At 41.9% G+C, this 25,850-nt stretch overlaps 1 protein-coding gene across 2 annotated transcripts in view; it reads left to right on the top strand.

Moving 5' to 3' along the window:
* The first annotated feature begins 1,639 nt into the window (after positions 1-1,639).
* LOC127658514 (TGF-beta receptor type-1) overlaps positions 1,640-25,850 on the top strand; it is a 56,586-nt gene continuing 32,375 nt past the window's right edge. Inside the window, exons 1-2 of one of the 2 annotated variants that reach the window (XM_052147823.1) lie at positions 1,640-1,852; positions 25,081-25,311. In XM_052147823.1, the coding sequence (XP_052003783.1) occupies positions 1,789-1,852; positions 25,081-25,311 (295 nt within the window). In that variant the 5' untranslated portion in view covers positions 1,640-1,788. The remainder of the gene's footprint in view (positions 1,853-25,080; positions 25,312-25,850) is intronic. The other variant, XM_052147824.1, reaches the window with a different exon arrangement.

Here is a 25,850-nt window from a genome sequence, read left to right as displayed (position 1 = left end):
TATATATATATATATATATATATATATATATAAAATCATGTTTATTGTGTTTATGTAGCGTCCCACAGATACCCTACACCAACTGCTACCTCTAAACCTGACCCTAACCTTACCTTACAATCAATAAACCTGGTTTTACTACAGTAACCATAGTATCACCATGGTATTTTCTAGTAAAATCATCGTAACAACTCAATTAAATATGTTTACTATATTAAAACCATATAACATCATGGTTGAATGCGTTAAAACTATGGCTTCTTACCAATAAAAACACAAAATGACTATAGTAAAAACATGACTAATTTTATCCAGGTCAAACCTTTCTCTCAACTTCTCGACATTCACTGTGATCAAAACACTGCAAAGAAATCAACATTTATATTCATTTTTATTTATTATTATTATAAGTAGTATTGAAGTAAATATTAATAGGGGTGACAGGAAACAGGATTGGAAAAAGTGAGACAAAATGTGGAATTGAACCCGGGTCATCCGTACGAAAGAAACAGTCACACCATCGTAATACCCCACGCCACTGCAGCAATACTAAGGCGTTTCCACCAGAAATTTGGAGTGCAAATAGCTGTTCTGTATGACAGGTGTTACTTACACCTAGTTCAAATAGTCACTCTGAAAAAAAATAATATTTCCAGGCCATGTGGTTCAAAAGTTAAAATTGTGAAAATTGGACTGCTGGTCGTGCTAGATGGTTTATTAGTAGGTGTTGAGCTCTTTACCATTCAGCTCTGTGAGCTGCCAAAGACTCCAAGCCAGAAGTAGAAATGGCAGGAGAAAAAGTATCTGATGCAGTCATGGCAATGTTCTTCGTTCTTCACTTATTGCCAGAAAGAAGGTTGAAACAGCTGAGCAAAAGTATACTGTTTACCAATGTTCAGACATGGCCCGCACCGCTGGGGCCGGCGTTTAGAAGAGCCTTGCCTGTCATCAGACTACATGTAAAACATTGTCACCAATGTGACACTACAATGTGTTATAGAATGAGGCATGTAGTCATTAATAAGTAAAGTACACATGAGATCAGTAAAAGAAGCTGTTTTATTCACTCGATAATGATTTAAAGAAATATACAGAATATGCAGTAGACAATTTTTATCCATGTGCTTATTACATGAAAGTAATTCCACAATGCAACCAAATCTTAATGGTCCTAAAAATGCTCCATATTCTTCATGCAACTTTTTTGGTCTTTTTTTATACAGTGAAATTAAGGACATCCCATACAAGTCTAGATTTACATTTATGCATTTGGCAGAGTCTAGACAAGTCTAGATTTCATTTTGTTATTGTTATTGCATCACTTAAAAGCCATAAACGTGACAAAAATCCGATCACTGCAGGTTCTGAGCTTAGAAACCTTCCTAATAAATATTTGACAAACATATAAGATAAAGAAATAATACATTCAGCGCGTAAACATGCGTGCATCACAGAATCCTGGATGTGTTTACTTTCTACGCATGAGGGTTTATGGAGTTTCCTGGTCGTGCTGTTTGGCTTCACTGGTGCACCCTCCCTTTCTTGTTCACTCTCTCGCTCCGTCTCTTTCTCCGTCTCTCTCTCTCCCTCTTTGTCTCAGTAATCCTCTTACATTGAGCCATGAAGGGGCGGAGTGAGTCTCTCTCTGCGTATTCAGTAGCCGTGGGGTTTATTTAGAGTGGAGCAATGCTTGGATGCTTGAGTGGCTGTGGACATACAGCAGAATAGAGTTGTGATGATTTTGTTTGTAAAGGTGGACGTGATGGTGTGTGGAGAGTGACGGAGGTCATGCATCATCTCAGGTGTTCAGAAGCAACGCTTTTACTCTTCACATTTGCGCATCTCAATGCAGGTACAGTTTCAGCACTGCCAGCTCACTTTGTACATTTCCAAACTGAAAGTGTATTTGCAATACACTGCAACCTATGTAAGTAAAGTTGAGTTCATAGTGATAATAACATGATGCATAATCGTCTTATAGTGCTGAAATGCGCTTACACAGATGTGAATTTAATGACCGTCTCATTCTGCTGTGATTATGGTTAACTAGTTGTTATAGATGGACTATGACCATTATGTAATGATATGGTTAAAGCCAAAAGATAACAGGAGATCGTCAAAGTGTGTGGAGATACAGGTGTTCACAGGTGAATGTCTGTTCACTTGACAGCATATATTGGGTATTTTGCCATGTAAACATGTTTCTACACAAAAAAAATTAATATATATATATATATATTAGCCTGTTTTTAAGATGTATGCGTTTCAATTTCATAACATAACTCAATTAAATAGTATTGAGTAATTAAGTTAAAGGTTTCTCAATTCAAATTTATATCATTTTATGTAATTAAAATATATAAATCTTAAAAATAAATTGTATGTATATATATATATATATATATATATATATATATATATATATACACACACACACTACTGGTCAAAAGTTTTGAAACACTCATTCTTTATTATATATATTTTTCTTCACATTTTAGAATAATAGTAAAGTCATCAAAACTATTATGTTGTGAGTGAAGATAATAAAAATATAACACAGTTTTGATTTATTTTGGATTTCACATATTTGCCGAGAAAGCCACTCATATAACAGTAATTCAATATATAAAGATTATACATATTTATATCAATATATATAGGGAAATCATATCTCTTCCTTGATGCGCTTTCCAACAAATACATAGATTATAATATACCTAACTACTAACCCTTATTTACAGTTACAATAAATTCCCAACTTCAGCTCATAATGTTTATAAAGTGTATAGATGACATATGCTTTAGTGTAACATGCTACATTCCAAAACTGTTTATAACAGCATTTCTAATTAGTTTATAACATCATGCTAGCCCCATACAAGTAAATAAGATATATGTTAATATATTTAAAACACTTATGAAATATGGTATATATTTATATATGGTTTTCACTGAAATAAAAAATGACTTCTTCATATATGGAACATATATTTATAAATACTTTATAAATATAAATATTTAACATACTGTATGTTCCCCCAAAAACTAATGGAATTTGAATATGTATGCTCAAATATATGATGAACCATATATTGGCCATATATCAGATTTTGGTGATGTTTTTGAGCTCTTATTTATTGAGACTACATGGAATATTTGTGAATTAATTTGAAGGAATAAATCAATGTTATTAACGTTTACATAAACTATTGATGGCAAAAAGGTTTTTAGAAATCATTAAAAAAATATATTATATTTGTTTCCCCTCTAGTTTAGCATTTGTTTATTTTATTTTCAAAGCAAGACCTTATTAGAATGTTGACAGAACATTGAAATAAACGTGAATAAGAGACTAATGTCTAACGGTTGACAGCACTCAGACTGTCAGCATTAAATTCAGCCTCATGTTTCACTGTTATTCCTCCACTCACATGGATTTATGCTTCTTGTGCTGATACAAGTCTTACAGGCTGCGGTTGCTTTTGACTGAGTTTGTAATTTAGTGGCTGTTTGTGATCGTAGCTGTAGCTGAGTCCAAAGAGTTCAGTTCAAAGGCTGTGACGTCACTGCAGAGCTTTACTTAATGTCACCTTTAACAAAAGATAAATCTGTTATCAATGTAATGAGGAGTGTTGTGTAAGCTTCTTAAAATGTTATCCACTTCTAATTACTTCTGTAAAAACTGCAATCAGATTACTTTCCTGATTACTTTAGCAAAAAAGTTATTAATTTACATTGAAGTTACTTTCAGAAACACTATTCACAGTAAAGTTTTTGTTTTTCCGCTAAACCAATTGAAAATAATGCCTATTAATACATTTCTTTGTTCAATGATGCATGAAAGTCATACATTCAGCAGCACACATTTCTCCCAGGTTAAGTGTAGCACACCCTTTAGCTGTCACATAAATGAAAACAGACATAAACAAACTTCAGAATTTGAAATGTGTTCTACATAAATAATGATATTTTATAAATGTGTAACTAAAGTAAGGTAGTTAAAAGTAATCTGATTACAATAATTTATAATGTACTGTTACACTACTTTTAACTTAAAAAGAAATTAGATTACAGTAATTAATTACTTTGTAATCAGGTTACACCCAAATCTGATAATGAGTGTCTTTACATGCACACTAATGTGCAGATAATGACCAAAAAAATCAGATAACGCAAGAAAACCGTGTTAACAAGAGTTTCGAAATGAGCAGGTAATTCACTACTTTTGATGTCAAAACAATAAACAATCATTGGCATTACACTTGTGAACATTGGATAAGCTGGTAAGAACAGCAGTTAAAGTGTTTACATGAAATTGCAAAATTGGGGTAAAGGGAAAAACAATCGACAACTTTTTGTTTAAGCCGTTTATAACCTAACGTCAATAAAAAAAAAAACTGTAATGTGTTTACATGTAAACATGTCGGCTTACTAAGCATAATTGGTGTAAGATGGTATATGTAAATGCACTTACTATTTGGACATAAAAGTTGAGCACATCTGAACTAACCTGTTAGACGGGGTCTATCAGAGTGCTTCTTAATTGTTTTCTTTTCTAACTTCAGATATGGTATTTAGACTGCACTATATCATATGGAGATATTTGCTCCATTTCTATAGTTGTGTAGCAATAGCAGTGTGCCATATTGGAGAACTTAGACATGAAATGGATTAAAGCAGACTGGGTTAGTAGTCTCAAACTAATTATAAGGACCATTTTTATTATTTTCTTGCTGGTGTTTAGTCTCTGAGAGGTGCTTGTGAAGTAGAGATTACAACATTGGGTCAATTACACACTTGTATTTCTTCTCTACTAATGCAGAGTCATTAGAGTCTGTTAAGTAAAAGATTCAAGTTGTCGACAACTGGCATTGTGTGAGAGCAGTTTATAAAGCTGAATACGTTGCAGCTCAGATCAGTAGAAGAGAGTTTAAAAATGTGGTAAATCAGCACACTTTTTTATTCTTTCATAGAACAAATGAAAAGTTAGCTGTAAAAAAAAAAGCTAAAATTATCATTGACATTTTAGGGACTAAAATGGCACATACTTAACAATATATTGATATGAAATGTACAAATGTTCTTCTGGCTGTGTAAGATTCAAACTCCCTTCTTGGTCAGGGCAGCATATTTCAGATAGCATCATAAAATTTATGAGCTTGTTTTCTAGAGTCCATCTGAGCTCTTTGGAGAGAAAGCAATTTCAGCCAGATGTAGTGCTAGTGTTTGAACTATACAGTACATTTCTGTGATGGATATAGCGGTGGACAGGTGTTTGAGTTTCCCTGCTTTTACTAGGATTAAACAAATGATTCGTTTTCATTTTCAAAGGCAGTATGGAGGTGACCGTTTATACCACAGAAAAGCATGTGATGCAGTTTAATATGCTGCCCCACCACAGAAATTTGTTTTAAACACATTGTTAACATGTCCATTTTACCACACACATTTTGTACACACCCTAATGTGTTTTTAAAGAAATATTTTAGATCCACCAATCAAATCATCACCTAATATAACAAGCTAGATTTTCATGGTAACTGTAATAACAGGTATTAATAACATTATCAAATGTCATAACACTATGATAAACCAGCGTTGACCTCGTTTTTCAACTTACTGCCTTTGCAATCTTTGCATTTCCTGGATTCATTGTGCTACAGTATTGTTCGACAGACAGAGATTTACATTTGTTTAAAGGTAAAGTGTGTCATGTCTGTGCCACTATAGTGGAACTGCAAAAATAATGCCTGTTTTTAACAAAGGGATCTCATGGAAAATCGGTGACAGCAGGTTGAATGTTGTGTCTGCTAAAAATATGTGCACTTTCCAAATGTCCCAACTGCTGGGACTAAAGTTGTTACGCACTGCACAAGCACAAGCACAAAAACACACTTCTTTTAATGGATGTTACCATGGAAAATGGTTTATTCATTTTTGAATAATAGTTTCAACAGAACAGACAAATTCTGTGTTCCTCTGACTATTATTCATCAAACTGATGTCTTTCTGTTTCTTTAGGATTGGACTATGTCAAATTAACTGCATTACACAAAACAGTACAAAGTCATTATTTGTAAGCTACTCTTTGATTTTTCTGATTGTACTGATACATCAATTCATAACTATCTTAATAACTTATTTTTCATCTGTTGAAGAACTACCGAAATACTTTTCGCTGCAATGCTGAAGTTTCTGACGGATTCGTTGCTTTAATCACATCATTATGTTGAAATCAGACTTCAAACAGACACGACAAGTGAAGACTGCACACATTCATTATGACAATATTGACGAAAGTAACGAAAGTACATTAAATCAACATGTTTTTATACTAGGGTATTCGGAAATCAACTTTGCATCTTGCTGAAATGTAACCATGCATTTATATAATGATTATATTGGCCATGCACTGAAAACAATCTTAGGCCTAATTCAGAATGTATACTACCATTCTTACTATTTCTTTAAAGGTTTAGATTTAAAGGTTCACAATACCCCCTGTTTCAGCACAGTTGAGTTCTCGCCAAATTTCAAAAGATGCAGCCCAAGTGGGCGTGATCAGCAGTGGACTGAGGGGAGAAGGGGGAGGAAAATCAACAACTGTCTGATTCAAGTCACTCAATTTTATTTCACTAATGCAGTTAACAGCATCAAAGATTCTCACAATTACTTGTAACAATTTACACTTTAATACATTTTGAGACTTGTTTCAAGATGTGGATTCACAAATATAAGTGCTTAGATCAGTATACACACTCACAATAAGGATGGATAGATCAATCGATAGCGTTAGCCTCACTGCATATCTCGAAACACTCACGTTAATAAATTAAAAAAGTGTTGCCTTTGACTGAAAGCCTGTCCTGTTAATCTGTCAGCAGCACGGGAGGGACTTGCGTCACGGTACTACCAACCCTCTCAACTGAGGTGCTGAGTTTGAAGCGCTGGTCATGTGCATAGCAATGACACACTGACAAACCTGCGGTGGTCACTTGTCAAAGGGTAAAGGCCATGCCTTTCTCATGAATAATATAGAGAACACCAGAAACGTAGAGGCTCTGAAATTAAATGGAAAGATAAATGCTGTTCGTCACGTCCTGTGATGTTGACTCAATATTCATTTCAAACCCGGAAGATGAAAATTGCCAAAAAAATCCCTAAATTAACACTTTTCCTCTTGAATAAAAAAAAAATCTCTTCCCTTGTGTGCAAGACATATACTGTATAATTGTTAAGATCTCAAAACATGTGTTTTGTGATCCTTTAAGCCTACATTTCACACATTCATTAAGATTGCATTAGGCCTACATGAGTCTTGATTCACACTGAGCCTCTTCTGTTCACGGTTTTGACTCTGACTCAAACCTCTTTGGTCTCGTCATGGACTAGGCCCTCCCCTGTCTTATCTTGACTGTGACTTAACCCTATTTGGCCTCCGTCTTGACTTGGACTCGAGCCTCTCTGGTCTCAGCCTGGACTCGTACTCAGATGAGCTGGTCTCGACCACAACTCGGCTGAACGTTACCATCTGATTTTAAACTCGAACCCGACCCTTAAATTGCTCACTCTCTTTTATAATTTCTTCTCCAAGCAAGTATTGTTGCAACAGGCTGTATTTTAGTTCTGTGTGAGACAGCAAGCAAGACAATGTGCAACAGTCAAAAATGGTCAAACGCATTCACGTGTGCCTGTTAGTTAGAGCGCTTGTGAGATACGATTTAGGTAGGCCTGTTTATTTTTTCATTAATTGCAAACCTGAACTCGAAGTACTTGAATAACTGTCCCAAACCTGGCCTAGCAGTTTCTTCAGATCCTGTCGGGCTCAGGTCAGGTTGTAGAACTAATTTTGGAAAGGAGGCCGCAAAACGCTGGACCGAAATGAAAGTAGTGTTTCTGCTCAGAATGAACTGCAGCCGGGGGTTTGTGGACCCCGATTGAAAACCCCTGGACTTAAAGAAATACCTTTGTTGAGTCACATGATGCTATGCGAGGGTTGTTCGCTTGGAGGCAAGCTCCGCTTAATCTTTGCTACAACTATTAAGCAATATTAACCGGTGAGAACTGTAACAGTTTTGTTTGCTAAACTGTGCTGGGAGGGCAGGATGTATGAAAAATTTGAAATCGTCAGCCTGTGGGGACATTAAAATCTTACACATTGGATGTCTTGCTGGATCAGGATGACGGAGGTCCAGTCGATAACGGCAGCAAGCTTCGTGAAGTAGGTCGGGAGATCTCAAACATTTATGCAGTGCATAAATCTCGACCGACTTGGAGGCCCTCCTAGAAATACATTGAACGATCACATCTATGGAGGCTAAACTTTCCACCCTGATCATAAGAATGGACAATGTTGAAAAACAGGTCGAGTTTCTGGAGTCTGCCAAAAGAGAGCTACAGGCAAACCCGCCTGCTACCAAGGCCTACAGAATATTTGGTCAGCTTCCCGGGGCGGGTGACAGACCCCAATCTATCCTGGAAAGATTCTTGTGGTCGGCTGACAGAGACTTTGTTCTGCGAGCGGAGAGGAATAAAGGCAAGTTGTGTTGGGAGGACCACAACATCATGGTCTTTTCATACTTTACTAGTGCAACACAAACGAAGCAGGACAGATTTAAAGAGTGTAAAAAATTGCTTCACCAACAGAAGGTAAGCTTCGCACTGCTTTTTCCTGTTAAGGATGGTTGCAAGACATTCACATGCCCAAGAAAAGCTATGGCCTTCACAAAATTAATGGTGTAGGTGAGTAGTTTTGCCTGCACTCTCTCAACAATACAGACTACACATCGAGAGTTTTACTAATGCAGCCTGAGAGGGTATGTTATTCTGTTGGCTGCCCACTGACTCACTTTACTCTTTTTGATGTGATTATTTACTGGGGCTTATCCTATGGAATACATTTTTGTGTGGTTTACGTAAAAAAACTAAAGTGTTTTTTCAGTGTTGTTCAGGATTTGAGGGTTACATCAATGCTGGGAAGTCAATATGTCACACTTTAATATAGGTAAAATTTTTCTCTCCATGTGGAATGATAATGAGCTGGGACACCTTATAAAAAGAAGGAAGGTTGTACCTTTCCTCAAGCATAAAAAATATGTTATAAAGAAAAACAACTTTCTCCACAGGAAGCTTAAAAACTTGGCAGTGCATGGGGTGGGCGTATGTTTTGCAGTGCTGGTTCGAGTAAGAGCAGGGGAGTCATCACATTGATAAGTAAGCATTTACAATTTAAATGTCTCAAGCAGATCAAAGATAATTTCATTTATTCATAATTTCAGAGTCATTATTGTTTTGTCTTATACATGTTTTGTTGAATACAGGGGCAAAATCTTTTTTTTCAACCTGTTAATGGATCCGGTCCTTGATTGTAGTGATGCAAAAGTATGTAGACCCTTTAGAGCAACATTGACAGTACAGAGTATGTGTAAAAATCTTGGTCTTACATACATTTGGAGACTTCTGAATCCATCTGGGAGGATGAATGAAAGCCCATAGGAGCATTTTTAGGCATACTTCTTCTGCTACAACAAGCGTTGACAGTTTGAGTTCAATGTTTTATGCCTGTATGATATAGTCATATATTCTTTAACCTAATTGTGCTAATAATATTGTTGTAAAATTGTCGGGTAGGAGAAACTGAATGTCAAATAACTAAAGAGCCAAAAATGTCATGGTTACTGTCGTAACCTCCGTTGCCCGAGGGAGGGAACGAGACGTTGTGTCGAATGAAGTGACACAAGGGGTCTTCCTGGGACGCCAAACGTGCCTCTGAACTTGAGAAAAGGCCAATGTCAAGTTGGCAGGCAGAATTTGCATGCCCGCCCTGGACATACGGGTATAAAGGGAAGCGGGGCAGCGACTGTCAGTAAGAATTTTGCACTGAGGAGCCGAGAATAAGGTACGGCCGTTTACAGTGGTAGGTCTAGTGCTGTGGAAGGAGGGACACAAGTCTCATTCCCTCCCTAAGGGAACGGAAGTTACGTCAGTAACCATGACGTTCCCCTTCTGTTACTCACTCGACGTTGTGTCGAATTAAGTCACACAAGGGGGTCCCATCTAAAAACGCCACGCACTGACCGTGTTACGTGAACTGTCGAGACAGGTGCAAGCAGGCTACTGCTTGCTAGAGGCAACTGTGTCGGCTGCACGTAGCCCTCCCCAACGCCCCCAAAGAGATGTCACATACAGACCTTAGGTTCCCTGCACCCCTGAGGGGGGGAATAGGTGCTTAATGGGAGAAAGCCCGGCAGCCGCTGCCTTTTCTCTCACTATGTCTCTCACATAGGGTGTGAGCGGCTGGGACTATCTTAACGCTATCAGATGCGTCGGGGAAGGTGGTCTTCCCCGGTCCTATTCTTTCAGGGGGAAAAGACCCTGCGGAGGCCATATCCTGCCCAATCTAGTGGGAGGTTACATGTGGCAAATACACCATGAGGGTTGTGAAGCCGTACGTGGGAGTGGCGCGGTGGTAGGTCCAGCCTAATGAGGGGGGACTCTACAAGCACGGTGACCGGGGCAGCAAGGCTGCCCAAGGGAAACGCCGGTCTGCCGACAGGGGGACCGTACCGTGGGAAATAAATCACGGGGAGTTTACTGAGAAGGGAACTAAGCCCGTGGAGCCCGACCCCAGTACAGAGCACCTGTGACTCATAGGTCTGGACGTGAATTGCTCCACTGAATTTGCAGGCCAGAAGGCTAGGGAGGCGAACATCCAGGGAGCAACGCGTAGTGGCTAACCTGGGATGAAAGGCACACCGGATCAACTTGGTGAAGGGCGCAGTGTGCAAGCGGAACACCCGGTCGGATGTGCCGCGTTACCGAGTTCAACTGGCTCAGACCTGACAAAACACGGGACGAGACCGACTGGCCGCACTCATCCCGAGCTCGGACAGACAAGCAAGCGTGCCGGGGGTTGGGTGGTTCGTGGAGATTTACCCGGTGAAACCGAGCCCGTCTTCATCCCCAAATCGCCTTCATCGCCAGCCGGGTCATCCTCAATCCTGTGGGAAGAAGGAACGATGCGGAGGGGCTGAAGGGGCTTTCTCTAGTGAGAAAAGAAAGCCGTGACCGCAATGTTGCCATGGCAACATGAACATTCATAAAACGCTGCCTGCGTTTGATCGCAGCCCAGGCACGCGAAGCAGCTTTTATGACCATCAGAAGTGGAGAGAAATCAACCCCATCCAAGAACTACACAGAGGCAGAAAGACATCTTTAAAAAGACGCGTCCTGAAAAGGACGTTCAATGCCTGTTGTGTATTGCTCTTTTATGAGTGGGAACTCAAACTCTTTTAGAGGAAATAAACTCTTTTTAGGAGGAGACACTTCTTTCAGGCATTGAAAGCGCTGTCGAAGCGCCCAGGGGTGTGGACTGCACAGCGTGCAGCGAAAGAGAGAAAGCCAGCTGAAAACGCGCCGTAGATCCAACAGCAGTGCTTCTTGCCAACTGAGGTGAGTGGAACAGCGGTGAACTCCTTTGCTGTTGCACAACCGTTCGGCTCCGAAGAAAAATTCTGACTGACAGTCGCTGCCCGCCTCCTTTTATACCCGTATGTCCGGGGCGGGGCATGCAAATTCTGTCTGTCAACTTGACATTGGCCTTTTCTCAAGTTCAGAGGTACGTTTGGCATCCCAGGAAGACCCCTTGTGTCACTTCATTCGACACAGCGTCGAGTGAGTGACAGAAGGGGAACTAACTTCTGGAGATAAGGTAGAAGTTCAGCATTAGTTTCAAATCTTTGGATGAGCCAGCTCCAGTTTCAGTTCTATCTAAAAGTGGATTATACTTGCTGGTATAAATGTAAGTGTAAGTTAAGTTTCTTTTATTGCTCAAGTTCCCACATTATTATCATAAAACCCTGCCTTATTGAATGCACCTGAGCCCAACTCTTTATAGATCGCTCTTAATTAGCAAGCATTCATTATAAAATATATTTAATTGAGTCAGATATTTATTATTTGAACAACATAAGGTACACACACATCAGAATCAGAAAGAGCTTTATTGCCAAGTATGCTTCCACATACAATTAGTCTTGGTGACAGAAGCTTTCAGTGCATAAACAGTACAACAACAAGACAGAGATAATAATATTATTATTAATAATAATAATAATAATAATAAAGGGACTAGAAATATACATATAAATAGAAGTACTCAAGAAGACAAAAATATACACACAAAATGTACAAATACAAATCTGTTATATACTGTGCAAGGGAATGTAATGCAGAAGAGGTAGTATATTTTAAATAATATAATTGACTAGGCTGTTTATTGCATGTGTTATGAACGAGCAGCGAAGGCAGACGAGGAGATGCAGATCCAGTTGCAGTTCAACTTTATTACATAAACAAACAGGCAAAACACAAAGGAAAACCCTCAATGGGGAAATAAACATTACATAGAAAACACAGGCAGGGAACACACACCAGGCTAACAACATTCAACGAACGACAAGGAGTGAACAAAAAGCAGGGCTTAAATACACAGTGAGTGATGACAAAATGAGACACAGGTGAAAACAATGAACAAAATGGCAGTGATGATGGCAGGTGGATTCTGGGAAGTGTAGTTCTAAACAATGGCAAGTGAGACAGTGGAGCTAAACAAGGGACAAAACTATGGAATGCAAAGGTGACAAAAATGGCAGACAGAGGGCAACAGTGAAACAAGACAAGGAATTCCTAACATAGCCCCCCCTCAAGGATCGGATTCCAGACGATCAACATAAAACAAAACAAAAAATGTCCATTGACTGGGGGGGGGAGCTTGTGGTGGGCAGACAGACCAAGGGGGGCAACGAAGGGTAGACAGGAAGTCCAAGGGGGCACAAAGGGCAGGCAGGAAGTCCAAGGGGGCACAAAGGGCAGGCAGGAAGTCCAAGGGGGCACAGATGGCAGGCAGGAAGTTCAAGGGGGCACAGATGGCAAGGACAGGTTCAGGTGGTCTGGGAGCTGGCCACCGGGAAAGGACCGGGTCAGGAGGCCTGGGGGGAGGCCACAGGACGGGAACAGGGTCAGGAGGCCTGGGAGGAGGCCACAGGACAGGGACTGGGTCAGGAGGCCTGGGAAGAGGCCACAGGAAAGGGACAGGGTCAGGAGGCCTGGGAGGAGGCCACAGGACAAGGACTGGGTCAGGAGGCCTGGGAGGAGGCCACAGGACAGGGACTGGGTCAGGAGGCCTGGGAGGAGGCCACAGGACAGGGACTGGGTCAGGAGGCCAGGGAAGAGGCCACAGGACAAGAACTGGGTCAGGAGGCCTGGGAGGAGGCCATAGGACAGGGACCGGGTCAGGAGGCCTGGGAGGAGGCCACAGGACAGGGACTGGGTCAGGAGGCCTGGGAGGAGGCCACAGGACGGGAACAGGGTCAGAAAGTCTGGGAGGAGGCCACAGGTCAGGGACTGGGTCAGGACCCCTGGGAGGAGGCCCTAAAGGCGGTGACCTGGAAGGCTCTGGAGGCAGAGCCGCAGGAGGTTCAGAAGGCGGAGCCGCAGGAGGCTCGGGAGGCGGAGCCGCAGGAGGCTTGGGAGGCGGAGCCGCAGGAGGCTCGGGAGGCGGAGCCGTAGGAGGCTCAGGAGGCTTTGAGGGCGGAGCCGTAGGAGGCTCAGGAGGCGGAGCCGAGGGAGGCTCAGCTGAGGGAGGCTCTGGAGGCGGAGATGAGGGAGGCTCTGGAGGCTCAGAGGCCTCAGGGGGCGGAGCTGTGGGGGGCTCTGGAGGCAGAGCCGAGGGAGGAGGAACCATGGAAAGCTCGGGAGGCTCAGGGGCGGAGCCGCAGGAGGCTCAGGAGGTGGAGCCGTAGGAGGCTCGGGAGGCTCAGCTGAGGGAGGCTCGGGAGGCAGAGCTGAGGGAGGCTCTGGAGGCTCAGAGGCCTCAGGGGGCGGAGCCGTGGGAGGCTCAGGAGGCAGAGCCGAGGGAGGAGGAACCATGGAAAGCTCAGGAGGCTCAGGGGGCGGAGCCGTGGGAGGCTCAGGGGGCAGAGCAGAGGGAGGCTCGAGAGGCGGAGCCCTGGGAATATCGGGAGGAGGAGCCCTGGCAGACTCGAGAGACTTGAGAGATGGAGCCCTGGGAGGAGGAGCCCTGGGTGGCTCAGGAGACTTGAGAGGCAGAGCCCTGGAAGGCTCGAGAGGCTTGAGAGGCGGAGCCCTGGGAGGCTCAAGAGACTTGAGGGGCGGAGCCCTGGGAGGCTCAAGAGACTTGAGGGGTGGAGCCCTGGGAGGCTCAAGAGACTTGAGGGGTGGAGCCCTGGGAGGCTCGAGAGGCTTGAGAGGCGGAGCACTGGGAGGTTCGAGAGGAGCCCTGGGAGGCTCGGGAGACTTGAGAGGCGGAGCCCTGGGAGGCTCGGGAGACTTGAGAGGCGGAGCCCTGGAAGGCTCAAGAGGAGCCCTGGAAGACTCGAGAGGCGGAGCCCTGGGAGGCTCGAGAGGCTCGAGAGGCGGAGCCCTGGGAGGCTGGAGAGGCGAAGCCCTGGGAGGCTCGAGAGGCGAAGCCCTGGGAGGCTCGAGAGGCGAAGCTCTAGGAAGCTCGGGAGGCGGAGCTCTGGAAAGCTCGGGAGGCGGATCTCTGGAAAGCTCGGGAGGCTCGGAAGGCGGAGCTCTGGAAAGCTCGGGAGGCTCAGAAGGCGGAGCTCTAGGAAGCTCGGGAGGCGGAGCTCTGGAAAGCTCGGGAGGCGGAGCTCTGGAAAGCTTGGGAGGCGGAGCTCTGGAAAGCTTGGGAGGCGGAGCTCTGGAAAGCTCAGGAAGCTCGGAAGGCGGAGCTCTGGAAAGCTCAGGAAGCTCGGAAGGCGGAGCTCTGGAAAGCTCAGGAAGCTCGGAAGGCGGAGCTCTGGAAAGCTCGGGAGGCGGAGCTCTGGAAAGCTCGGGAGGCGGAGCTCTGGAAAGCTCGGAAGGTGGAGCTCTGGGAAGCTCGGAAGGCGGAGCTCTGGGAAGCTCGGAAGGCGGAGCTCTGGGAAGCTCGGGAGGCTCGAGGGGCGCAGGCTCTAGGATGGGCATGACCATTGGCGCTGGCTTTTGGTCAGTCCTGGCTATTGGCGTTGGCCCGGGAACGGTTGAGGCTACAGGCGCTGGCTCAGGGACGGTCGAGGCTACAGGCGCTGGCTCAGGGACGGTCGAGGCTACAGGCGCTGGCTCACTGACCTCTGAGGCGACAGGCACTGGCTCACTGACTGTGGTATGCGCTGGCTTGGGTTCGCTGACCGTGGCTGACGAAGGCTCTGGCTCGCAGACCGGGGCAAACGAGGGCTCTGGCTCGCTGACCGTAGCTGACGAGGGCTCTGGCTCGCAGACCGTGGCAGGCGTGGGCTCTGGCTCGCTGGCCGTGGCAGGCGTGGGCTCTGGCTCGCTGGCCGTGGCAGGCGGAGACTGGGGAGCAGAAGCCTTTCCTCTTCTCCTCCTCTGCCGGGCAGACGAAGTGGACCGTGCAGGCTCACTGACCAAGGCAGGCGTGAAGGTACGAACCACGGGCGAGTGGAGGGTTATTACTGTGGGAGGAGTGGCAGAGTTCTCCTCGATGGCGCCCACAGTTAACGGTGAACCGCAGGCCAGCAGAGTCTCCTCCACGAACGCGTGGAGCGTCCAGCTGCGCGTTGCCTGTGGCAACCGCTCCTTAAGTGCGGGGTGCAGATTGCGCCTGAAGAAGACCACCAGAGAGGAGTCCGGGAAATCCGAGATACCCGCCAGCTTAAGGAAGTCGCGGATGTGGTCCTCTATAGGGCGGTCCTCTTGCTTCAAGCAGAGCAGGTGGAAGTTTGCTCGTTGAACCGCTGGATCCATAGTGTGGTCGTTCGTTCTGTTATGAACGAGCAGCGAAGGCAGACGAGGAGATGCAGATCCAGTTGCAGTTCAACTTTATTACATAAACAAACAGGCAAAACACAAAGGAAAACCCTCAATGGGGAAATAAACATTACATAGAAAACACGGGCAGGGAACACACACCAGGCTAACAACATTCAACGAACGACAAGGAGTGAACAAAAATCAGGGCTTAAATACACAGTGAGTGATGACAGAATGAGACACAGGTGAAAACAATGAACAAAATGGCAGTGATGATGGCAGGTGGATTCTGGGAAGTGTAGTTCTAAACAATGACAAGTGAGACATTGGAGCTAAAAAAGGGACAAAACTATGGAATGCAAAGGTGACAAAAATGGCAGACAGAGGGCAACAGTGAAACAAGACAAGGAATTCCTAACAGCATGTAATTATTGTATAGTTTAAACTGTTCGTGAGATGGATAGCCTAAGGGAAAAAAACTTTTCTTGGGCCTGACGGTTCTTGTGCTCAGTGCTCTGTAGCATCGGCCAGAAGACAACAGTTCAAAAAGGTAGTGGGCAGGGTGAGTGGGGTCCAGAGTAATTCAATGACTGCTGAGTAGAACTGGATTAGCAGCACCTATGGCAGGTTGAACTTCCTCAACTGATGAAGTACAACCTCTGCTGGGCCTTTTTCACAAACTTCAGGGGCTTGACAGAGGGGTCCTTGGCAGTGCAGTCGTTGGTAGACAGGGAGAAGAGTAGTGGGGAGAGCAAACATCCCTAGGGGGCACCAGTGCTGATCAAACATGTGCTGCACGTTAATTTCCCCAGTCTCACTAGCTGGTGCCTGTCTGTCAGAAAGCTGGTGATCCACTGGCAGATAGACGTGGGAACAGAGAGCTGGGTTAATTTATTCCATAGGAGAGCTGGGATTATGAAGTTGAAAGCCAACTAATGCTCACAAAAGGATCCTTGCATATGTCGGTGGTCTGTCCAGATGTTGGAGGATATGATGCAATCCTATGTTGACTGCATCATCCACAGACCTGTTTGATCTACAAGCAAATTAAATGGGATCTAGAAAGGGTCCAGTGATGTCCTTCAGGTGGGCCAACACCAGTCTCTCAAATGACGTCATGACCACAGACATCAGAGCGAAGGGTCTGCAGTCATTAAGTCCTTTGATCTTGGGTTTCTTTGGGACAGGGATGATAGTGGAGCATTTGAAGCAGCAGGGAACTTCACACTGCTCCAGTGATCTGTTAAAGATCTGGAGGAGTTGGTGTTTGTGTGAGGTGAAGGTCAGAGCGGGAGTTGGGTGTGAGACTGAGCTTTTCAAATCTACAGTAAAACACATTGAAGTCATCAGCCAGTTGTTGGTTCCCTACAGTGTTGGGGGATGATGTCTTGAAGTTAGTAATGTTATTTATAATGAGGTATAAACACCATCTTTAATTTATTGTTTTGCACTGTACAATGCAGAAACAAGACAAATGTAGAGCAACAAGTTTGGCAAAACAAATAAGCGACTCTTATGGAACAGCACACTGAAACAGATGTGAAGAAACAGGTATTAAGAAACAGCAGCTAACATTATACCGGGTCACACCACACCTGCAATAGCACATTTATTAAGAATTAAATACACTTAAAAACATTAAACTGGAACCCTTTATAAACCACCCCACTAAAGCCCAAATAATGCCTTACCTTCAGTGAGAAAAGCTTTTATATACGATGCTCACCACATCAATGCACTCCCACCTAATAATATACACAGATTAATATTGGCACTGTTGGGTACAGGCGCAAGAGTATAAAGCAAACACGCAACAACAACTCACTGGGAGAGGGAGAGAGAACAAAGCTACAGGGTTCATCCTCTTGTTTCTCTTGCATGCAAAATGCAATAGAAGCACTAAATAGTTTACAGGGAAGATAACAAACACAGGTAAAGGGTTTTATCCTGAGATAAACTTTTCATTATTGCTGTTTCTTTGGTCATAGTGAGAGATGGGGGAAATAAAAGGGGCCAGACCTCAGAGCTCTGAGTGTGTTGGCCATTGCCAGCCCCACTGTATTGAGCGTATTGACTGTTGTGTGCAGCTTTACCATTACGCAGTCAAGCGAACGTGTTTAATGTGTAAAGAACAAAATTACCTTTGAGTTGGATTCGCCGTCTCCCGCTTCCTCATTCCACAAACTTGTTACAACATCATCCTCTTAATGAACACCATATATCAATCAAATACTTAACGCGTGGCACACTAATCACAGGGAGAGGCACACATGTGCTCAATAATGGAGAATTGAGCTAAATATTAGCAGCTGCATTCTCTAACAAGAGGTGCACACCAATAAGGAATGCGCAGACACTGATAGACATAATAATGGTTAAAAAATACATTAAAACCATCTTATTGGTCACATATAATTACGAAGCATGCAACTTTTTTAAACTCATAATAATTTAGAAAGATGCATATATTTAAAATGTAACCATTTAAAAAGAACCTGTGAATTTAAAAATGTGCTTAAATATTCTTAAAAGAATCTTAAAGGAAATGGTGACCATTTAAAAGACCTGTACATGCTGATTATAGCATACTGCTTAACCTGTTGATACACAATTCCCCCGCATGCGGTGGTGACGTCACTCTGTTTACATTTAATATATACCGTCTATAAATGTTATTAATGTTCACAAATTATACATCTTTTCAAAGGTCTAAGGGTTCAACATTGATATCCGATCTCTGTTTCATGATAGCAATGCTCCAGAAACAGCAATTTAGATATTTGTGCCAGGAGTATAAATGAAAACATGCAATATCAAAACTGGACTTCATACCTTTGTTATGAAAATGTGATCGCCAGATGAATCCAGTTCACCACACTTGGGTCAATTGTCCATGTCAAGCGTTCATTGAAAAACAACCAATAGCACTTTTTGTCCATACAAGTGATCAGTCTGAGAAATATTGATAATTCTCCATTGTTTACATGAGATCTCGCCTGAAAGAATTACCCTTCATCGCCATTCTTCAACAAACTATGCAATCTGAGCAGCATTCATGTTGTAAAACTGTATATTATCTGATATATTCCTGTAAACAAAATGAGCCCATCTCCAAAGTCTATTTTTAAAAATGCATTGTTTTATTCATAATAGCCAAGCAGTGCAGTCAGATTTTGTGTCATCTTGAAAGGCGGAGCCTTCATTTTACTCTGTACACTGGCAGCGATTATCAGTGGAAGTTTTTGTTAGTTCGTCTTCAAATTTGAAACGTAACTTCTTTAGACTTGTGACTTTGAGAAAATTTTATTTCTGGGTTGTCTTGGCACTTTTATTATAGTCTTTTAGATTATAAAAACATGTTCAGCACAAAATATTTCCATTACTATAAACTTCAGCATCTCTAACTTTAAAAATTAACAACATATATTCATTCTGAAACTTGGGAAATAAAGCCCAAAGTGTTGTCTATCAAAAGATGCTACATGTGTCCATACTCCAAATGGTCCAGTAAATACAACATTTATGTTCAGGTATGCCATTTTCATGGTTTGTGCTCAAAATGGGGGTGTGTATCAACAGTTTAAAGGTATAGTTCATACAAAAATGAAATTCTCTCATCATTTACTCACCCTCATGCCCTCATGCAATTTTTGTTCTGCAGAAGAAAGAAAGTCATACACATCTGGGATGGCATGAGGGTGAGTAAATGTTTTGGGGTGCATTGCGGCGGCCTCCTCTTTGGCGGCCCCCTAGCAGGTGGTGCCTAGTTTGCCTATGCCTAGAAACGGCCCTGGTATACTGCCTCCTAAAGCTGCAGACACCCTCCGAAGTGGAATGATTGGCAGACATATAATGTTTTAGAGGATGGAAGTCAAATGGTGCTCCCTCATTTCAAGAATGGTTCACCAATTGTGTAGGGAGGCGGCATTTGAAAAGATGTCATAGAAACAACTTGGTGGATTAGATGTTTATGTTAAGAAATGGGGCAAATACCTGTCCTTTCAGGAAGGCTCTGAGTGAAGAACATGTGGAAAGAAATGCAATTATGGACTACATTTTAAATTGTTTCCTTTGAGGAATTTGGAATTGATTATTGTATTTTTATTTTCTAGATCATTTTGTGTGTGTATTTATATTGGAAGTATACAGTATAACCCAGGCTTTGGCCACAGTGTTGTTTGTTGGGGGTTGGGTCACATCAGTGGTGTGTGTTTGGGAAGACAGGCATAGGGTGGCAGTGAGCGCATGTACAGTCACGCAGGTGTGCTACAGCACCTCAGATTAGACTAAGCAGCATTACAGAGCTTTCCACTGTAGTCTGAGATCATGAACCTGCTTACATAACCTGAAAACCTCCTCTCACACGACACAAATAGCAACTGGCCATGCGTTCTGAAAATATAGGGTAACAAGATTACTGCTGTCTTCCACAAGTTAAATTAAGGACTATTGTTGTTAGATAATATAAGACAAATATGGAAAACAATGACGGATAAGAATGAATTTTTATCCACTGACCAGATGCTGGGAACAAAATATTAGAATTTATTGTTTTGGAAAAATGTATTGAATAAGATTAGGTTCTTAGTGGCGAGATGTTTTAGGACATTGAATCAAGTTCAAGTCAATTTTATAAGCTTATCCATAATGCGCGAAGACAATTCACTCTTGCATGCACATTCTTATACCAATTATGATTAATAAGCAGACAACAATTGGGGGCAGTGATTGAGGCTCAGGGTTACTGACCAGAAGGTTGGGGGTTCAAGCCCCAGCACCACCAAGATGCCACTGTTGGGCCCTTGAGCAAGGCACTTAACTCCAAATTGCTCCGGGGGGATTGTCCCTGTAATAAGTGCACTGTAAGTCGCTTTGGATAAAAGCATCTGCCAAATGTATAAATGTAAATGAAATGTAAATGTAACATGTGTGGTCACGTAAACGCATTAAACGCATTTGTTAACTGGTGTAAGGTTATATACAGTGTAAGAATAAACGGAAAGAAACAGGTAGATTTTTGTCTATTACCCTGATTTCACATAGCATGTAAACACTTTTCCCGGCTTATCCAATGTACTCACTAGTTGTGTGAATGCCTCTTCACATTTTGACAGAAAAAGCAGAGAATAGCGGAACTATTTTAAATCTCATGTAAATACGGATTTCTTACTTTGCATGATTTTGTAAATAAGCAGATTTTTGGGAGTAATCGCATATTAGTGTGCATGTAAATTGACTTACTGATTCATGATACATGGAACCAAACATTATTTTAGAAAACAGCAACATTTCACTTTTAATTTGAGATGATCACAAGAATACTCTAGACACAACTATACCATTTCTTTATTTTAACTATTTACTTTTCAACAATTATGACATGCTTTCATGACAAAATACTAAAAATACTTGTGCGGCCAACAGCTGAGACACTTCCTGAAAGACTTTTTCGTTTCACACCATTTTGTTCGTCGCTAACGAGAGGACCGTCTGCACCTAGTTTATTGACCACAGCGTGGTTTTGCGCACAGCCATTTCTTTTTACAATTCGAAAGTCATTTGAAAAAAGATACCGCTATCACTGTTGCTAACTTTAAATCTAGCAGGTTGATGTCCTGTGTCGCAAATCCAGTGACGCTGGTAGTGACGATTCAATTCACCAATCAGTGATCTGCAGGGTTTTGACGTCACATTTAGTATCGGCTCGGCTCGCTTGGAACCTCAACCGAGGGGGTACTTAAAAAAGGTTCTATCCAGGTTCTATCCACAGTGGAATACCCCCATAAAGCGAGCAGAGTTGAGTCGAGTCGAGCTGTACCATGCAGTGGAACAGCACCATTACTGTACTGGAGTAAATAGCCCTATTGTAAAAGAATTAATGTGCTAATAGAGAGTATTTGCATTGCTTTTGGTGTGAGTGGGCCATTTGTCAGCAGTTCGTCTCACCTTTTCATGTTGTGGTCAGTGGAAGGGCCATAAGGGTATGAGAAAAGGAATCTTTTCCTAAATCTGTTCCTGCAATTTGTCGAATAATTTCTTCATTTGCTCATAAGGAGAGAACTTTCATTTCAACGTCTGTCCAATATGACATTTCTTCCCATAATGTACATGTACAATCAAAATGTTCAACTTCTTCATCACAGGCTACATAACATTCATAATAAATATTTGACGCGACAGTACACAAATTTTCTCTATCTGACACTGTTGACCCATATACAGGAGTTACAGACAAGGAAAACGCCCATTTTGCGAGGACATTGACAAAGCAGGAGATTGTACCCAAACTTGTGTAAAGACCTCTGAACATGTTGAACAAATTAATCCAAAAAGAATTCCTTGATAATTCTGTAACCCTTTTTGTTACAGTATTCAGGAATCTGTAAAGTTTATTTATGCCTTGTTGTGTCATTGATGGAAACAAAACAGGATTAAAAGATTGTATTCAACAATGGTGAAATGTAATTGCTTTACTATATTTGGGAAGCATTTTAGCTTTGAATGCTCCAATGTGGCTATATGCCCTGTTTCAAAGCGTAGTGAGCTGCCTACGCAGACAGCATTTTAATGCAGCACTCCTGATGTGGAGGCTGTCCAAAAGGTAGTCATCTTTATTTTGCTGCCTTTCTAAGATACGTTCTTTTGCCAAAATTCAAGGGCAGCATCATGTGTACTTTACAGAGAAGGCAAACTCAAAATGCATTACGACAGCCTACAAGATCCAAGATGGTGCTTAAGGTGATAATAATTGCTAAATAATAATAATTTACTCATGAAATGAAATTAGTGGAGAATGAAGAATGGCCTAACACAATGGCAACGGTATTTCAGATAACCCCTCTGTAGTAGAACAGCATCTCAGAATGCAGATCACACTTGCATGTCAAACGGACATTCAAAACCTTGGAAAGGCACATCTTTCTTGTGCTAATGTAAGTCCCTGTATTATGTTGTTTTGAATTCAGTTTGTGCAGTTTCAGCCGAACTCATCGTACAACACCTGTGGCTGCATGAAAAGTCTAAGTACCCCCGGTTGGGAATTATTGGCCTAATGAATAGACCCGCAGCTGCCTTCTAAGGCAACATCCTTAGAGCCCTTACATACTAGGGAAGTCTCAGATGGAGCATTTGACACATGGGACTTGTGAAAGTTCAGTTTGGAAGCATGTACCACACAGGGAAGAGGTGGTCACGGACAGAGATAACTATTTAAAATGTATATTTTTGAGAATGTGCATCACAATCGCAAACCCTTATGTTTTACCTCTCCGTCCTTTCGACACACCATCCCCATTGAGTCATCTGATGCAGCGTTGACGCTAGTGTGTAGGTTCCCTTAGCCTAACTAACACATGTTGAGTTTGGTTTGACTCGTTCCATGCAATGTTTGTCCAAAGACAGGATAGATGCAATCCATTTGTCATTGATAATGTCTCTTTTAATATTTGTTTCTGTTCTTTAAAGTCAGTTGTTGATCATACAGTGTCAGTGATTGTGTGTGTGTATATATATATATATACAGCTCTGAACAAAATTAAGAGACCACTGCAAAATTATCTCTGGATTTACTATTTACAGGTATGTGTTTGAGTAAAATGAAAATTTGTGTTATGTTCTATAAAGAACTGACAACATTTCTCCAAAATTCCAAATAAAATATTGTCATTTAGAGCATTTATTTGTAGAAAATGACAACTGGTCAAAATAACAAAAAAGATTGTGTTTTCAGACCCCAAATAATGCAAAGAAAACAAGTTCATATGAATTTTTAAATGACACAATACTAATGTTTTTAACTTAGGTAGAGTTCAGAAATCAATATTTGGTTTCTTGGCATGCTCTCTACCAGTCTTTCAAATTGCTGTTGGGTGTCTTTATGCCACTCCTGGCACAGAAATTCAAGCAGCTTGGCGTTGTTTGATGGCTTGTGACCATCCATCTTCCTCTTGATCACATTCCAGAGGTTTTCAATGGGGTTTAGGTCTGTATATTGGGCTGGCCATGACAGGGTCTTGATCCGGTGCTCCTCCATCCGCATCTTGATTGACCTGCCTGTGTGGTGTGGAGCATTGCCCTTCTGGAAAAACCAATCCACAGAGTTGGGCTCATTGTCTGGGCTCATTGTCAGCGCATAAGGAAGCATTTTTTCATCCAGGATAACCTTGCAGGAGAGTGCGGCATGCAAACTAACGCAGGGCTAGTTGTAACACATGGTTTAAACTTTTCCACACAGGCTGCTAAGACGAAACTTGTTTACTTGTTGCCATATCAACACTGTGTAGATATAAAACATTGCTCAAAAATTCAAAAAACTTTGGAAGATACCGTCAAAAGTTCCTTTTAGAGTAGCAAAAGTAAAAATTCACATGATAGTAAAATTTCATCCCTGTTTTTACAGTTTATTTAAAATTGTAATCTCCAATCTTTTAGCTAGCATCTTACATAGTCTTTTAATTATCAGATAACCAGCCAGGTTTAAATCCCAGTTGCTCTGCGTTACAACTGAGTTTCAGTGTGCCCCAATTACAAAAAACTATATGCAATTCCATGCAGTAAGATATGTCATTTACATAATTCCCCTTAATGCGTGTGTGCTGAGAGTGTGTGTGTGTGTGTGTGTGTGTGTGTTTTGCCATCAATCTATGCATTATTTCGGCCAATACTGTGGCTTTGGTGTGTATTTATGGTCAAGTGTTAAAATTATTGCTATATTATATATACAGAAGTTAATAAATGGCTTTTATTGACATGACATGTTTATCTTCTAGGCTTTTTAATTTAGATTGAATTAGTTGTTAGAGTGGGACTTTTAAGCTGTTATATGGTCTTATTACAATGTGCCCCACGTTGTAACATTTCACTTACTTTTTTCAAGTTAGATTGTGAAAAAAGTATAGTATATGAAGTATGTGCTTTATTCATGAAACAAGACCTCATATGTGTAATAGACATGTGTGAAATTAATGTGAAAAAAGAAAAATATATCGAACCCCAAGTACATTTACACAAATTTACCGTTTGGCCTACATGTTTATTGTTAAAGTACTGTCTACCAAACTGACCAAATTGATCATACATTATATTTCTATATTTCTATATATAAATGATGTTTATCCTGTTGTAGACATCTCTGGTTTTGTGTCAATGAAGGGGTGTTTAAGCTTTACAGATGGTGCTGTAAAGGTACTTAAGGCAAAAAAGTTTGGGAGACACTGCAGTGGGTAATTAACGAGGCAACTCACTAAGATGTGAATGGTGAAATCATGCTGAAAATGAATTGTAGGCCTGTGTGTTTTCTCTCAGCCTTAAAGTGCGTGTGCCAGCTGTGTGTGAATCACACCTGTGAGACGGAGGCCGACGGCGCATGCTGGAACTCTGTGATGTTAATAAATGGAAGGGAGGAAGCGGTGAAGTCCTGCGTGTCTGCGTCCGAGCTGAAGGGACAGGTGTTCTGCTACAGCTCCAAAAATGTTTCAAAACGCAACTGCTGCTTCACGGACTTCTGCAACAATGAGACGCTGCACCTCTATACAGGTACCACACACAACTGTGACCAGCTCCCATTCTGAACCTGTCCACTTCTACTGAAACTGGAAAAAACTTTAGATGTACTTCCATGTCAGTTAGAAGCCATGGAAGTACAAATACACTGGAGCTGAAAAGTATCTGGGAAATAAATGTTTACGAATGTCTCTTATGTTTTGGCATTATGCATAATATCAACACAACTAGCATTTATTTGAAAGAAATATAGGTAACACTTGACCCTAATGTTTTCTTTTAAGGGTTCATAAACTGGTTAATTAATGACCAATAAGCAGGGGTGGAAAGAGTACTGAAAAATCATACTCATGTAGAAGTATTGTTACTTCCCAAAAATGTAGTGTGAGTAGAGTAAAAGTAGCTGTTATAAAAACTGCTCAAGTAAGAGTAAAAGAGTAGCTCATTTAAAAGTAACCATGAGTAGTGAGTATTGAGTACCAAGAACCTTTGCCCCATTATAATGAACACTGTATGCCAACTTTTAAAATACGTCACTTATCTATGATAAACACTACATGAATCTGATTCCA

The sequence above is a fragment of the Xyrauchen texanus genome, chromosome 18 (assembly GCF_025860055.1).
Source record: "Xyrauchen texanus isolate HMW12.3.18 chromosome 18, RBS_HiC_50CHRs, whole genome shotgun sequence".
Classification (NCBI taxonomy): domain Eukaryota; kingdom Metazoa; phylum Chordata; class Actinopteri; order Cypriniformes; family Catostomidae; genus Xyrauchen; species Xyrauchen texanus.
This window is presented reverse-complemented; position numbering and strand designations above follow the sequence as displayed.